Here is a 16,298-nt window from a genome sequence, read left to right as displayed (position 1 = left end):
TTGTGGGTGGGAGGGACGGTATGGGGGGGAAGCCATTGTAATCCATAAGTTGTACTTTGGAAATTTATATGCATTAAATAAAAGTTAAAAAAAAAAAGACTTTCAGAGACTTGTTCAGGGTCACACAACAAACACAAAGCAAGCTGCTGCAGATCCTGTACTTGTAACACTTATTCCTCTTCTTAGCAGTCTCTCTAAAGTAATCTGTGTGGGGAACAGGTGGCACTGGTGGCTAAAGGACTTCCAATCAAGGTACCTAGTAATTCTGCCTCTGCACTTCTGAGAAGCTGGGAGACAGGAGGGTGAAGGCAGGTGCAGGGCTGTACTGTTTTGTGCCCTCCCATTCATGTTCAAGAGTCCCAGGAGGATATGCCCCACAGGCCCCCTCTCCCTCCCTGCCCGAGAAAGCAGACCCCAGCCCCAGAGCTGTGGGTGGGGAGGTGTTTAGCACAATAACCCTTGTTTCCTTTGAAGGCAGTGGTAATTATACTCATGTCTTCCATGTGATCTGGCAGACCTAGGGGGGTCCGGGTCTACCTCCCTGAGCTACATTAGCTGTAATCAGAGAAGGGGAAGAAGCAGGAAGGAGCCGGCCTTGGTCACCTGGGCTCCAGTTTTTGAAGTCTCTCCCATGGTGATTGTGTGTTTACATACGGCTCTAAAGAAGGTAGTGAACAAAAGAGTAGGGGAAGAAAGGCCTCCTATCTGAGGAAGGGAGGAGGGGAGCAGACCCTCTTTTTTTAGGGGCCTCTGGCACTTGTCTCCAATGTCTCCAAAAAGCTCCTTCTAGAATTAAGGTGGGGACAGATGCACCAGAAATCCTCCGCACCAACTGGCCCAGCTTTGTGTTCTAGAAGTGGCATTGTCTGACAAGGCACAGTGGGACTGCATCTCAGGCCTGGAGCCCTGACTCCCAGAGGTTGGTTTGGAACTAGTTCGGCCCCAGGGGAGGCAGGGGTCTGTCTACAGCAATTCTGAGTTACGTCTAAAGATCAGTTCTAGGCAAAGGTTCGCTGGAGCTGCACTGTCCAACAGGGTGGCCATGGGTCCTGTGTGGCTGTTATGATTAATTATAATGGAAAAAGGTGAAACATTCAGTCCCTCAGTTGCATTCCTCACATTTCAAGTGCTTGGTAGCCACATGGTAGCTCTGGACTACCACTGTGGACAGGGGAGATACAGAACAATTTCATCACTGCGGAGTCTTGAGACTGGAAAGTTCTAGAGAGTGGGTGGGCAGTTCTGGGATGACACCTAGAAAAAAATCAACTCATGCTGGGCCTAAACCTAGAAGTTCCCTTTTGGTCCAAAGATCTGTGACGGCCTTGCTCAGCTTCTGTGTCCCGCTGATGGGGCTGCCGCATCCGCCGGCTGGAACATGGCTGGCCTCTGTTAAGGGGGAGGCCACCCAGCAGCCAGCGTGGCCTGGAGAAGCAAACATCTGAAAGCTGGGAGGGCCTTCGGAGTTCTGCTCCACGATTTCACTGCTGTGAGCGTTCTCCCAGGATCCCAGGTGGACTACAGTCCCTTTTCACATGCCTCAGCTGTGGGCGTTCCCTAGCCCAGAAGACAAGCCTGTTCTGCTGTTGGTCTCACCCAGAGAGACCTCGGGCTAAAATTTGCTCCCTGGTCCTTTCAGTCTGTCCATTTGAGTTCCGATCACCAGAGCAATGCAAAACACACTCGTTCTTGGTTCTGCTTGTCTGATTTCCAAACGTTTTGAAGGCCATTGGCCTCCTCCCTTTCACTCTCTAACAGTGACTCCCAAACCTGATTTCAGACTCACTTGGGAATTAAAAATAGATATGCATATTCTGAGTCTCAGATCCCAGAGATTCTGATCATTCCTGAGTTTTAAAAAGTTTTCCTGATGATTCTGATGATTTACCAAAATTTTCCAACCTCCTGGACTCCTGTGCTTTTTAGAATTTATTTAGTGTTTTCTTTTAAATGGTGCCAAAACCACGAACAGCTCCTCATTTTGGCCATTTTAAAGTGTACAATTTGTTGGCAACTAGCACACTCACACGGTTGTGCTGTCATCACCAGGATCTAGTTCTAGAATATTTTCAGCACCTCCAAACCAGACGTTAATGCCTTTAAGAGTCACTGGAGGGCTTATGAAAACACAGTACCCAGGCACTACCCCAGAGATTCTGACTCAGTGGGTCTGGGTGGGCATCATTAATAAACTCCTGGCAATGCTGATGTTGCTGGAACCCTGCTTGGAGGAACTTCTGTTCCATTTCCTGGGTTCTCTCACCTTCTCATAGGTTCTTCCATGTTGGTACCCATCTGCACATACAGTATCCTACGAGGGGTCTGCAGGAGCCGGGCACAGCACCACAGATGACAACCATGACTTGGACACTTGTTAAGTCAGCCTGAAGTCCACTGTGTTTTCCTTGAGACCAGTATGAGGACTCTGTGGCTGCTCACACTCTGGGACCCAAGATGTGGCTAAACTTCCCATTGTGTTATTGTCACAGGGTCATAGAGGAACAGACAAGAGAATCTCGAATATTCTTTAAACACCAAAGAACGGGGCTGTCACTGTGGCACAGTGGGACAAGCCACGGCTTGTGATGCCCACATCCCATATTGGTGTGCCAGTTCAATTGCTGGCTGCCTGGCTTCTGCTCCAGCTCCCTGCTGATGTGCTTGGGAAGGCAGCACAAGATGGCCCAAGTACTTGGGTCCCTGCCACCCAGGTGGGAGACCTGGATGAAGTTTCTGGCTCGTGGCATTGGCCCCACTCATATTTGGCTATTGTGGCCATTTGGGGTTGAACCAATGGATGGGAGATCTCTCTCCTTCTCTTATTTCTCTCTCTCCCTCTGCTTCTCTGGCTCCAAAAATGAATGAATGAATGAGTAAACAAACAAACAAGTGAATACATTAAAAAAAAATAAGAGCAGAGCAAGGTTAGTGAAACCATCACAGTCCAGGGACTTGGGGAAAAGTGACTTTTGGATTTCCACTTTGAAGATAGGTGAGAATCCCCAGTACCCAGTCTGGGCAGGAATAACAATACCTCTAGCACCTTACATTTGGGTGGTGCTTTGGAGGTTTTACCCTTCTCTGACATCTATCATTTTGTGATAACTTTCATATGTATTTGATAAGTATATGGTTAGTATTTATATAATTAAAACGAATTAGTTCTCCTGACAATCTCAACTACATGGCCACTGTTATCCCTCCTTTGAGTGACTTGCCTGAAGTCAAACAACCAGGACTCAAGGTTAGTCCATGGCTTTCCCCGCTCTGTCAGCAGAGGCAGGTCTGCAGATGAAACCATGTAGACAACGCTCTCTGAGCCTCAGTGGGCTGGGCTGGGCTGGGGTCAGGAACCTGCTTTAGAGAAGAGGCTGCATGAAGTCACCTCCTGCCCAGTGTTTTCTTTAACAGCTGCACTTGCTCTCAGCTCAGAGCCAAGGCACCACTTCCCAGCTCTCAAGCTTGAGGGGTCTTTTCTTCAGGTGTGCCAGGTACAGCACAGGCCCCTGCAACTGGGGGCCTCAAAGCCCAAGAAGATCTGGGAGCTAAGCCCCAGAGGAAGGCCAGCTTCGGATGTACTGAGTTGGCTTGGTACAATGGAACACAAACCAGACACAAGCTCTTTACTCCCTTGTTGCTGGAAGAATTATTTAATTCTCCAGCTGGCAAGAGAAAGCACTGACAAACTTTAACCTGGGGTTACCTTGATGTTCAGGAACTGTTTGGGGTTAGACACAGATTTCTAACATCTGCATGTACCTGGCACAGGCACTCCATACACGTTTACTTCCTCAATGAAATGAACCAGTCCCACTATGTCGGCAACTTCAGTGGTGGCCACGTTTTCCCCCTTCCACCTGGAAGAAAGGGCAGGGTTACAGAGGTCACTGGTGGTTTCTGGCTCAGGTTGCAACAGAGAGCAGGTGCGTCTCCTCCTGAACCCCGTGCTGTGGCTCATCTCCTCTTCCCCATCTTGGCCCCTCACATTTTCCAACTTAATCATGGTGAAGGCATCCTTCTTGAGGTATAAAAGGCAATAAAACAGGGAATTTCCATCTCGCCATATGAAACATGACACACAGAATGATGTTATTCTAGTGTTAGAAAAACAGCCTTTGTGGGACAGGTGTTGTGCTATAGTGGGTTACTCTGCCTCTTGGGAAACCCACATCCCATATCAGAGTACTGATTTCATTCTCAGCTCCTCTGCTTCTGATGCAGCTTCCTGCTAATAACTTGGGAAGCAGCAGATGTTGGCTCAAGTACTTGAGTTCCTGCTACCTACTTGGGAAACCTCGATGGAGTTTCTAGATCCTGGCTTTGGCCTGGCCCAGTCCTGGCTGTTGTGGACATTTGGGTAATGAACCTGAAGACTGAAGCTCTCTCTGTTGGAAGACCCCCCTCTGTCTCCCTCTTTTTCTCTCTCTGTCACTCTGCCTTTCAATTAAATAAACAGAAACAACAACAACAACAATATAGTCTTGGCGAACAAGGGCACTGGAAATCAAATCTCAACTATTTTTTGCTGTGTTTAGGCATCTTTTCTTATTTATCAGCTTAAGTTGCTATTTAATTAAACTAATAAACATCTATTTCATAGTTTAATATTTGTATTTCAAGCCTTCATGATTAAAAAGTTTTTTAATAAAATTTTTTTTTTAAATTTACGTGCAAGGCAGAGCAACAGAGAGAGAAGAAGAGACAGAGAAACATGTTCCATCCATTGGTTCACTCCCCAAATGGCTACAAGGGCCAGGTCGGGGCCAGGCCAAAGCCAGGAGTTGGGAACTCCCTCTGGGTCTCCCATGTGGGTGACAAGGACCCAAGTACTTGGGCCATGATCAGCAATTTTCCAGGCACATTAGCAAGAAGCTGTTTGAGAAGTGGAGCAGCTGGGACTTGAACTGACATGCCAACATGGATGCTGGTATCCCAAGCAGTGTTTTAACCTAATATACCACAATGCTAACCCCTGCCCCCAACTCCCTGCCAAAAACTCTTAATTAAAAAGAGAAAAATCTTAATTTTGTGTTATAGGTAGATTGTTAATAGAACATAGGCAGGTACTCTCTTTCACTTAATAAAGAGTTGAATTTTGTTCTGTACAAATTCTTAAATCTCTCAGAAGTCAGTGCTATTAGAATGACTGTAACTTCCTTGTGCTGACTTGGGGAGTTCTGTGGGAGACCATTTGGTTGCAGATGGAAAGTGGGAAGGTGGGAGGGTGGGAGGGTGGGAGGGGAGGAGGAAGGATTAGACTCCCTCACTTCCTCTTCAGCCAGATCGGCTCCACGCTAATTTGCATTTGATTTTATCTGGGGAAAAAAAAATCCCATGAATGGAAATTCTGTGAAAATCCCTGGCTGTTCTAAGAGTGATCAGTGGGATGGGCTTTAGGTGCCAAAAATCAGACACAGGTTTCCTGCCTTATTCTCATCTGGTGCTGCCCAACCCGTTGACTGTGCCCTGCAGAGCGGCACTTCCTGTGTTCTGCCCAGATTCTCTGGGAACACAGGAGGTTGAACTGACATGTAAGCAGACAGAAGGAAGTGAAGCATCCTGAGCAAAGTGGAATATGATTCCAATTTAGGAGTAAGCCAAATCGCGCGTGTGTTTGGTGTTGGCTCAATAATTCGGAGAAACCAACCGGAATGTATCTCCAACTCTGTCATGGAAGTAGATGAAATTTTCATGGTCAATCATTAAGAGATCGCCACTGTTGAAATAGAGGTCTCCTTTCTTAAAGACATCTCGCAGTTTTTTCTTCTCTGTCTGGGTCTTTCCTCCAGCATAGCCATTAAATGGTGTAAGTGGGGTAATTTTGCAAACCAGGAGTCCGACCTCACCTAAGGCAGAAGAAAGTAACTTACTATTTTATGAGCTAGAGGCAAGCAAAGTTTATTATCAACCTTCTCTTAAAACTGATGTCATTTGACCCACTGGCAGTAAACTGGCTGCAGATGGTGTCATAATCTATGTATACACAAGGGTATCTCAAAAAGTTCATGGAAAGTAAAATTAAGAGATTATATAGGTGCAAAAAACTTGAAATTCATGAAAGTTTTTGATAATATCCATTTTCATGAACTTTTTGGAGATCCCTCATGGATACGTTGTATACATGTATATACATATCTCATATATACACATTTGTACACCACACATACCTATATTACACACTATTCCATATGACCACATGCTTGTAATTATCTTAATGAGACTCTTCTCCTGAATAATTATTTATACACATAATTAGACAAAAACCTAAAGTTAAAGACTACCTAAAGCTAAGTAGAGATTTGCAACCATAATAATATATTCCTTTCCATAAAACACTTGTATTATAAGCAAGAAGTTGTTAAGGTAGGTTTAAAATTATAATAATTTTGTTACATGTATGGTAAATTAGCATTTTTTAGAATTTCTGTAACTATTTCGAGGGTACTTCAATAAATCTCATTTTCTCCCAGTCTGCTAAGTTTTGCCTCTGTGGAAACAATGTTGGTCCTTGAAAGTCACTTGTTCAAGATAAGAAAAGGCACAGGTTAATCCAACAAAAAGCCCACTGTACCTTTGGGAACTTTGATGCAATATCCATTTTCGTCACGGACAGGTTCGTCTTTCTCCACGTCATATTTAATCAACTCATAGGTTATGACTTTCTAGCAAAATTAAAATAATAACATTTGAGTAAAATTACTTTAATTTTTCTTTTTATTGGGGTATAAACATAAAACACCTGACATGTGCGATCTGATGAAATTTTGCGTTTGTACATACCCATGGAGCGACCACCAGCTCAAGACAGAAAGCAGTTTCATTTCACCTGGCAAGCTTTCTCCTGCCCCTTCCTAGGAAGCTAACCAGTATTCTGACTTTGGCTGCCATCGTTTGATCTTAAATTTCAAACAATGAAACAAATGTGCACCTTTGTGTCTTCTGCTTTCACTCAGTATCTGTGATGTTATTCCATCCATGTGGATGTTTCTATTAGGGGTTTATTTATTTACATTTTATCACCACACAATTTTCCCTTGTATAAAAATACCACAACTCATTTATCTATTCTCTTGTTAATGGGATTATTTCCAGTTTTGGACCATTATAAATACTGTGATACAAATATTCATATATATATGTCTTGGTGAGTGTGTCACAAATGAGTTCTTAAAATCTTATATTAATATGCTTTTGTTACATGTTTCAAATTTCCAGGGATATGTGATTCAAAATATTTAAGGACCAAAGGCATAGTTATTTCATGCCCCTTACTATAACATTATTAAAACTCAATAATATTTAAGATATAATTCAATGGAACAAAGATTTAATTCAGAAAGAGCAATAATAAAGCATATTATTTTCCCTGTTAACAAAAAATATGATAGTATTTGGAGGTAATTATTAGCCATAGTTACTGAGTTCATTTTAAATTTATGTTCAAGTCTGTGATAAAATAACTAATCATATACCTTATTTTTTTAAATTAATTAATTTATTTGAAAGTCAGAGTTACACAGAGAGAGAAGGAGAGGCAGAGAGAGAGAAAGGTCTTCCATCCGCTGATTCACTCCCCAATTGGCTGCAATTGCCTGAGCTGCGTGATCCAAAGCCAAGAGCCAGGAACTTTTTCCGGGTCTCCCATGTGGGTGCAGGGGCCCCAAAACTTGGGCCATCTTCTAATGCTTTCCCAGGCCATGGCAGAGAGCTGGATCAGAAGTGGAGCAGTCGGGACTCAAACCAGAGCCCATATGGAATGCTGGCACTACAGGTGGCGGCTTTAACTGCTACGCCACAGAGCTGGCCCCTCATATGCCTTATTGGTAGCAGATACTGCCATTGAAAAACAAGTAGCATTTATGGTCAGCAAATTTAGATCTTATTTATTTATAAGAATGTAAAAAATTTATAGGTGGTGGGGCTGGCACTGTGGCGTAGTGGGTAAAGCCTCTGCCTGCATTGCTGGCATCCCATGAGGGCGCCAGTTCGAATCCTGGGTGCTCCACTTCTGACCCAGATCTCTGCTGTGGCCTGGGAAAGCAGTAGAAAATGGTCCAGGTCCTTGGGCCCCTGCACCCACATGGGAGACCTGGAAAAAGCTCCTGGCTCCTGGCTTCAGATCGGCCCAGCTTCGGCTGCTGCAGCCATTTGTGGAGTGAACCAGCAGTTGAAAGACTTCTCTCTCTCTCTGCCTCTCCTCTCTCTCTGTAACTCTGCCTTTCAAATAAATAAATAAATCTTAAAAAAAAAAAGGCTAGGTGGTAACTAATGCTTCTTCCTACATCAACTGCAGGGGCCTCTTTCTCCTTTATTTGCTTTTATATGTTAATGGGGTTTTATCTAAAGTAGAAAACCAGATAATAAAGCATGACAGTAAAAGTATGAGAAAACAAGGCCCTTGTAACACACAGCTCTAACTTCTGAGGTCCCCAGTTTGGCTGAAAAACAGGTGCTTTTAACTTGCCTTCTGAGCGTCAACAGAAGCAACATGGAGAGCTTGCACCAGGCCTCAACTCAGCTTTTTGCACTTCTTGTTTTCAAAACTTATTTAGTCGGGCCAGTGCTGTGGTGTAGTGGGTAAAACCACCACCTGCAATGCCGTCATCCCACATGGGCGTTGGTTCAAGTCATGGCTGCTCCACTTCCCATCCAGCTCTCTGCTATGGCCTGAGAAAGCAGTAGAGGACTTGGGCCACTGCACCCACATGGGAGACCCAGAGGAAGCTCCTGGCTTCAGATCAGCGCAGCTCTAGCCATTGCAGTCATCTGGGGAGTGAACCAGCGGATGAAAGACCTCTCTCTCTCTCTTTCTGCCTCTGCCTCTTTGTAACTCTGCCTTTCAAGTAAATAAATAAATCTTTTAAAAAAAGTTTATAAAAAAAACAAAACCAAAAAAACCCAAAAAGTTTTTTAGCTTTGGTCACCAAGGTTTGGGTTAGTCCAAGTTAGATGGGAGCTAACCAGAAAGGGCTGAGGCCTCACGCTGGCATTTCCAGTGGCCAATGGGAACTTGCTTCTCTGTTTGTAGTTGTGAAACCAGCATGGTTCTCTAGGGTGATGGAAATGTTCTGTATCTACCCTGCTCTCTGTAGTGCTCAGTAACCACATGTGACTGTGGAGCACTTGAAACGTGGACACTGGCTGAAGAGCTGAATGCAACATTTCATTCACATTAAAGTTAAATAGCTCGTGTGTGTAGCCAGTGGCTACCCTACTGAAGGCGCAGGTCTGGAGGGCAGGAGAGGAACTTGCATGGTGTTGATTTGGCTGCCATAAACAGGCACCTTGGACCCAAGCTGGACTATGAGAAACAGAATGGCTGAGGATTAATCAATGCTGTCATGTACCAGGCATTGAGCTAGAAACCCCATAGGCTTTTCATAGTGGGTTTAATCCTTTTAGCGACCCTTTCCCCTTAGTAATATTAAGTATGGACCAGGCACTGGATTCAATACCGGGTGCTCAAGTCAGTGGAGGTTCAGGATTCATGGACTATTTCTGAAATTTTGCAATTATTGGTTATTTGGGAGACTGACTGCCTGAGCATAGAAAAAGACAGCTTGTCCAGGGACTCTGGCAATCAATAACTGACAGGAAAAAGAGACTGCTGTGTGAGCTGTTTTGGGGGCAGTGTTTGGGGCAGGCATTTGGTGCAGTGGTTAAGTTGCTGCTCGAGACACCTGCAAGCCATATTGGAGTGCCTTGGTTCAAGTCCAGGCTCTGCTTCCAATCTCAGCTTTCTGATACTGTGCACCCTGGGAGGCAGCAGGTGATGGCTCAAGAACTTGGGTCCCTGACACCCATGTGAAAGATCTAGACAGAATCCCTGGCTCCTGGCTTCAGCTGGTCCAGCCCTGGCTGTTGCAGGCATTTGGGGAACGAAACAGCAGGTGGAAGATCTCTGTCTCTGTCTCTTCTGAATACACAAAAATAAATTTTAAGAAATTTCTGGTAGCATTACTAGGTGAACACCAACATTCACTAGATCCTAGAACTGGGATGCCTCCTCGTTCTCTTGAATATTGCACAGCTTTTAAAAAATGATCTGGGCCCACCTCAGAACAATAGAATCCAAAGTCCAAGGGCTAGGGCCCTGCACCTGGATATGAGGGCACTACAAAAAGTTGTTGGAAAAATAGAATAAAAAGGTGCAAAAAAGGTTGAGACCATGCTTTGTTTTTTTCATGATACACATTTTCCATGAGCTACCGGGAGACCCCTTTGATGTCTCACCATGTACGTAATCTGTAATCTCGAGGGGCTGGCACCCTCCAGGTGTTTTCTAAGACATCAGTGCAAATGGCCTTGGGGAGACTTCACGCCAGCTGGAGCTGACAAAGGGATAATGTGCTATTATTAATAGAAGCAGAGATGCTTTTAACTGGCGGCTCCTGAGTTTTTGAGGGCTTCCTCACAAATGATGTGGACAACCTCTCTTGGCGAAGCAGATGGGTCACGACTCTGGTGCAGCATGAAATTCTGATAATAACATTGTCACAACTTCACTTTCCAGAAATGTCTAGGGGCACAGGTATTTGGCCTGTGGTTAAGACACCAGGACCCCTGTGTCCCACATAGGAGTGCCCGGGCTGCTTCCCATCTCCGGCTCCTGACTCCAGCTTCCTGCTAACGGGCATCCTGGGAGGCAGCAGTGATGCAAGTCGCTGAATCCCTGCCGTCCACGTGGGAGACCTGGATTGTTCCTGGCTTCCGGCCTTGGTCCTCAGGCTCTGTGGACTTGTGGGGGAGTGAACCAGTGAATGGGAGCTCTCCTGTCTGTCTATTCCTCTCAAATACTAATGGAAGAAAAAAAAAGAAATCTCTGTATTCTGGAAAGAGCACATGCTCTGACTTTTCAGTGTACTTACACGCTGTAGGTAGTTTATTCTTCCAACAGCACCAATTTTTCTTGGGTAATTCAGAAATCCGATATTGCCTTCAGTGGAAGCATAGAACTCATAAATGTGAATGTCCCCAAATCTCTTGACAAATTCTCTCCACACATCTCCTCGTAAGCCATTGCCCAGCGCCATTCTCACCTTATGATCACGATCGTTTGGTTTCTGCAGGAGGGGGAGAAGGAGGAGACCAAACTGAAACATCTCTAAAGCCTGTATTTATAAGTAGTAATTGCTATCATTTTTGAAATGTTTAATTTATACTAATCATCGCCTTTATGTTATTACATATTTATGCCGATTACAAAGTCACCTCACATCAGGGCATGGTTTTTCTGTCACCCACAGGCATTGTCCCTTCTTCCTCTAATACAAGCTTTATGGTCTAACAGCTAGAAAGACAAAGACGTGGATTTTCCCATTTTGATTTTTAAGGCACAAGAGAAAACAATTGGACTGAACCAGCTGATGCCATTGCTTAATCCATATCTGGTCCAGATAACAATAAGGGACTGGCATTGTGGCACAGTGGGTTAAGCATCCACTTGCGATGCTGGCATTCTGTATTGGAGTGATGGTTTGAGTCTCAGCTGCTCCACTACTGATCCAGCTTCTTGCTAATGTGCCTGGGTAGGCAGTAGAATATGGCTCAAGTACTTGGGCTCCTGCCACCTATGTGGGACCCCAGGATGGAGTTTCTGACTCCTTGCTTCAGCCTGGCCCACACCTGGCTGTGACAGTCATGTGGGGAGTTAACCAGAGAATGGAAGATCTCTCTCTGTCTCTCCCACTCTTCTTCTGTCACTCTGCCTTTCAAATAAATAAATGAATAAATAAATTTTTAAACAAGTTAGAATGAGGGATTAGTAATTTCCTGATAGAGCTGGTGGATATCAGTGAATTCCCAGTATGGAGGAGTCTCCTGGGAAAGACCTACCAGAGACTGGGACACATTCTATTACAAGTGGGACCCTCATGCTGAAGGCATGGTTTTCACTTGATGAGGAAAACTGGGAACACGGAGCGTTGGGGGAAGACGTCTCTGTTTTCCACGAAGTCACTAGAGAGCAATCATGTTAGGGCCTGGAGGCACCTGGAGAGAAGAATGCTGATCACACCCTCATTTAACAGAGAGACCCAGAGGTCCCAGGACCAGTTAGAGCTGAACTGAGACAACAAAGCTCTCCTAATGGGATGAGAAGGGGAAGAGAAAGAGGAAGCTGGCTCCCAGGTGCCTCAGACGGCTGGCCTGGGAGTAATGGGCTTTACTATAAATAAAAGTCACAAAGGAAAAGCTATTTTGAATATAAGGACTTGAAAGGAGAGTGTGGGTGAGTGAGAGAGGTGGGGTTGGGAGCAGGCTGCCTTCCATTCAGCCTTACTCAGCTAGCAGCTCCCTGTAGACGGGTCCGCACCAGTGGCACTTTTAGTGATAGCTTGTATTACTAAGACAATTTATGTCCCTCACGACACCACAGCCTGGTGGAAGGGACAAGAAAACACGGGCAATTCTGACTTGCACATTCTGTTACTCTAGGCCTTTTATTTTAACAGAAAACAGAATGGGACGCTAGGTAACTAGGACTCTCCTCACACACCAGATGTTGACTTCTTGGATCCAATAGCAACTGCTTCCGTTAGAACATTTTCTGCATTATTTCTCCCACTGTGCCATCATTGTGAAGTGACTTTGGAGTAAGAGCTCCTCTTTGAAAAGAGCTGTGGGAGAGAGGCTGGCGCTCCTGTGTGTGTGTGTGTGTGTGTGTGTGTGTGTGTGTGTGACTATGATGTAGCTGTTGAAACCAAACCAAAACAAACCCTGAGCTGGTTTTCATGCAGGAGGAACTACTTCTGGGCCAGGAAGAGGCAAATATGTGTTCAGTTTTGAATAGCTGATTGGTGGAAACTCTTTCAGGAGTCCTCACCCGAGAGGGTGGACAGAACCGGTCAGTGCTAAGAAGTGTGGTTCCCGAGCAGCCTTCCTGGGGAGGGACTGGGCCCCACAGCAGGGGTTCTGAACCAGGGTGTTCAAGGGGGGGGGGGACTCCTCTGAGAAGCCTTAGAAGCTGCACGAGAGTTCCCGTCCAGCTGAGTGGGACTCTGTTCTCTTCATGGGCTCCCCAGGACCGTGAGTCATTGACTCGATTCTCTTTTATAACTACACACACACACACGCACACACACACACACACATATATATAGAGAGATGACATTTCTGCTGGCCAGGGCCAGTCCTGACTGATGCCTGTGACTTTTGCTCTCAGGTGTCCCCTCTGCATAATGAATTGTAGGGCCACGCTGGGCACATGACACTCTCCCACTCAGGAAGGGTTGTCAGCTTTTCTGAGACCTCCCCCACCCAACTGCTGCTTTCCTGTTACTCCGAGAATAAAACATCACAAATATTTGAAGAATACTTAGTTAAAAAGAACTTGCTGACCTGGGTGTTTTCCTGCTCCCAGGCCCACGTGAGGAGCTCCGAAGCAGCGTGCCCATGTAGAAGCCAAGACTTTACTCATTCGGCTCCAAATGTGGCTACAGTCAGCTCTCTCCCAACCGTGTGGTTCACTTCTGCATCTAATGCCTGGTGAACACCTAACTGCCCCACTAGATGGTAAACCCCTCTGAGGCCAATACATCTCTAGGGCCCCCACAGTGCCTGGATCTGTGGCTTGCATACAGTATGTCCCTGCAGTTAAATAAATAACCTCCATCAGGAAGGCCTCAATGTGGCAGCTCAATAGCTGGTGGCTGGGACTTCAGTGCAAGGGCAGGGCTTGGGGTGCAGGAGGGTGCAGGTGCCTTGGGAAGCCGGCCAGCCTCACAGGTGCAGCAGTCTCCTGTGGGTGGCAGGTAGCTGAGCTTATAATCACAATACCACGGGCTCAGTTTTCATCATCCAACCGAGGGATCTTATTACAGCTGCAGAAGGGATTAAGGCTCTAGGCTGGAAATGCTCGTGGATGCAAATGGGAGATCCTGGAATCTTCTAAGATGTTTGGTTCTCACCTAAGCTTGTCTTCAACAGGGGCTAACAGTAAGAAACCTGAGTTTTCCCTTCCCACAGGGGAAGCTGTGTTTGTTTATCACCAAAGCCACTCCTTAAAGGAATTGATTTTTAGGTCAAGGGTCACCTTGCTTAACTAGGATCATACATTCTATTCCACAACAGAGCTGAGGTGTAACGTGCAAACACACCTGGGGACTTGAATCCACACTGGGATTTCATGACTGATGAAAGGTCAGAGGTCAGGGTGTCCAGGGAGGAATGCACCAGGCATTAGAGTAAGAGAAGACTTTGGTTGAGGGCTTCTTTATGTGTCAGGCACGTGGCTTGTAGTGTCACACTTCAGTTTCTACAGAACCCCACCAAAACATGGTGGGCATAAATATTTGCTTCATATTGCAACCGAGGAAAGGGAGCTCTGGAAATATTAAAATAATTTGTCTACAATTACAAAAATAGCAAAGTCATTGCTCCAAGATTCAAATCCAGATCTCTATGTTTTCAGAGAGCACTCTTTTCTTTGATAGGAGAAAAGAAAAAAAGGGGCAGGTGTTCAGCCTAGCGGTTGACACCTGCATCCCACGCTAGAGTGCCTGGGATTCAGTTCTGGCTCTGGCTCCTGATTCCACCTTCCTGCTTTCGTGCACCCTGGGAGGCAGTGGTGATGACTCAAGTAATCAGGTCCCTGCCACCCTTGTGGAGACCTGGGTTGCATTTCCAGCTCCTGGATCTGGCTCAGCCCCAGCTCTGGCCATTGTGGGAATTTGGGGTGTGACCCAGTGGATAGGAACTCTGTCTCTATGTTTATCTACCTCTCAAATAAATGAATTAAAAAAAAAGGAAAAACGAAAGCAAGTGGCACTCACAGTTTAAGAATGAAGTAGTACTAACAGGCCCTTCCATGAAGACTGCTGTGTGCGTTCCACTTATCTTTTTTTTTTTTTAACTTTTATTTAATGAATATAAATTTCCAAAGTACAGCTTATGGATTACAATGGCTTCTCCCCCACCCCCGCCACAACTTCCCTCCCACCCGCAACCCTCCCCTTTCCTGCTCCCTCTCTCCTTCCATCTTTTTTCGCTCTTTGCCCCCAGATTACTACATGGGGTGGACACCTTTACCTCTTGTAGCTCTTTCTTCTTATCTCCATATTTCTAAATTCAGTGCTTATACTACTTTTGACTCATTACTTTTAGGTTTCTTATTGTGCTGGATGAAGGTTAAATCCTCTCTCACTTTTCCAGTATCACAAATTTTGCTTACATTCATATCCAGTGCTCATATTGTTTTGTTCATAACACACCAACGATGAGCCCAGTCATTTGGATAAATTCCTGCACAGAGTTTTGTTTCTCTGGCAGTTCATTGACCCCCCCCCCCATTTACTTCATTTTCTTAGTTTCTTTTTAAAAAATTCTTCTTTGGTTTTTAAAATTTATTTGAAAGGCAGAATTACAGGAAGAGAGGGAGAGACAGAGAGAGAGAGAGTGATCTTCCATCTACTGGTTCACTCCCCAAATGGCCACAATAGATGGAGCTGGGCTGATCTGAAGCCAGGAGACAGGGAGCTTCCTCTGGGTCTCCCACATGGGTGCAAGGGCCCAAGGGTTTGTACTATCCTCTGCTGCTTTCCCAGGCACTTTAGCAGGGAGCTGATTGGAAGAGGAGCAGCCAGGACTCAAACTAGCACCCATATGGGATGCTGGTTCAGTAGGCGGTGGGTTTACCCACTATGCCACAGTACCAGCCCCTTTCTTAGTTTCTATTCATATTTTCCTCACCCTCCAATAGCCTCAAAATAAAATGTCCCTCATGGTGAAATCTACTAGATAATAAAATTTCCTTTTCTCCATTTTCCTCCTGCTCCAGTCTGGACTGGTTGCCCTCCAGGCTTGGTGACATCTTTGACCATTTCGTGGATCCTGCATCTTTCTTTCTCACCCTCCTTTTCCTGTTCTGTTTGGCCAGAACACTTTCTCTAGAAGCTTCCTGAGGGAGGGGCTACAGAGCTTCCAGCCTGCAGTGCTGTTGGCCATTCCAGCGTCATTCCTGTAGAATCTTCCCTCTCGCTCTCTTTTGCTGGTAGTCTTACATTTCATTGTGGCACCTGTCCTGTGAGTTTCACCTCCCCAGCTCTGCTGTGTCAGCCACTGCCATCCTTCAGCTTTCTGGACTATGTCAATCACAGTTGCAATGTCTCTTGCCTTCCTTGTATTTGAGTGACTTCCAAGAATTGATAAGGCAGAAGGGCTTTACCTCTCTCTCACTTTGCCTTTCAAATAAATAAATGTATAAATCTTTAAAAACACTTCCCAAGGCCCTGTTCCTGAGGACTACTGTGCCATACTCCTTCCTGGATGAGGCGCCACCTGTTGCCTTACAGAAGAGGCAT

General features: G+C 45.4%; 1 protein-coding gene across 1 annotated transcript in view; it reads right to left on the bottom strand.

Moving 5' to 3' along the window:
* SLC27A2 (solute carrier family 27 member 2) overlaps positions 1-16,298 on the bottom strand; it is a 47,893-nt gene that overhangs the window by 3,669 nt on the left and 27,926 nt on the right. The window contains exons 5-8 of the mRNA XM_002717806.5: positions 10,869-11,063; positions 6,572-6,662; positions 5,648-5,846; positions 3,760-3,857 (exon numbers count right to left, since the gene is read on the bottom strand). Of these exons, the coding sequence (XP_002717852.1) occupies positions 3,760-3,857; positions 5,648-5,846; positions 6,572-6,662; positions 10,869-11,063 (583 nt within the window). The remainder of the gene's footprint in view (positions 1-3,759; positions 3,858-5,647; positions 5,847-6,571; positions 6,663-10,868; positions 11,064-16,298) is intronic.

The sequence above is a fragment of the Oryctolagus cuniculus genome, chromosome 12, assembly GCF_964237555.1.
Source record: "Oryctolagus cuniculus chromosome 12, mOryCun1.1, whole genome shotgun sequence".
Classification (NCBI taxonomy): Eukaryota; Metazoa; Chordata; class Mammalia; order Lagomorpha; family Leporidae; genus Oryctolagus; species Oryctolagus cuniculus.
The sequence above is the reverse complement of the archived record's forward strand: the minus strand, read 5'-3'. Positions and strand labels throughout refer to the sequence as shown.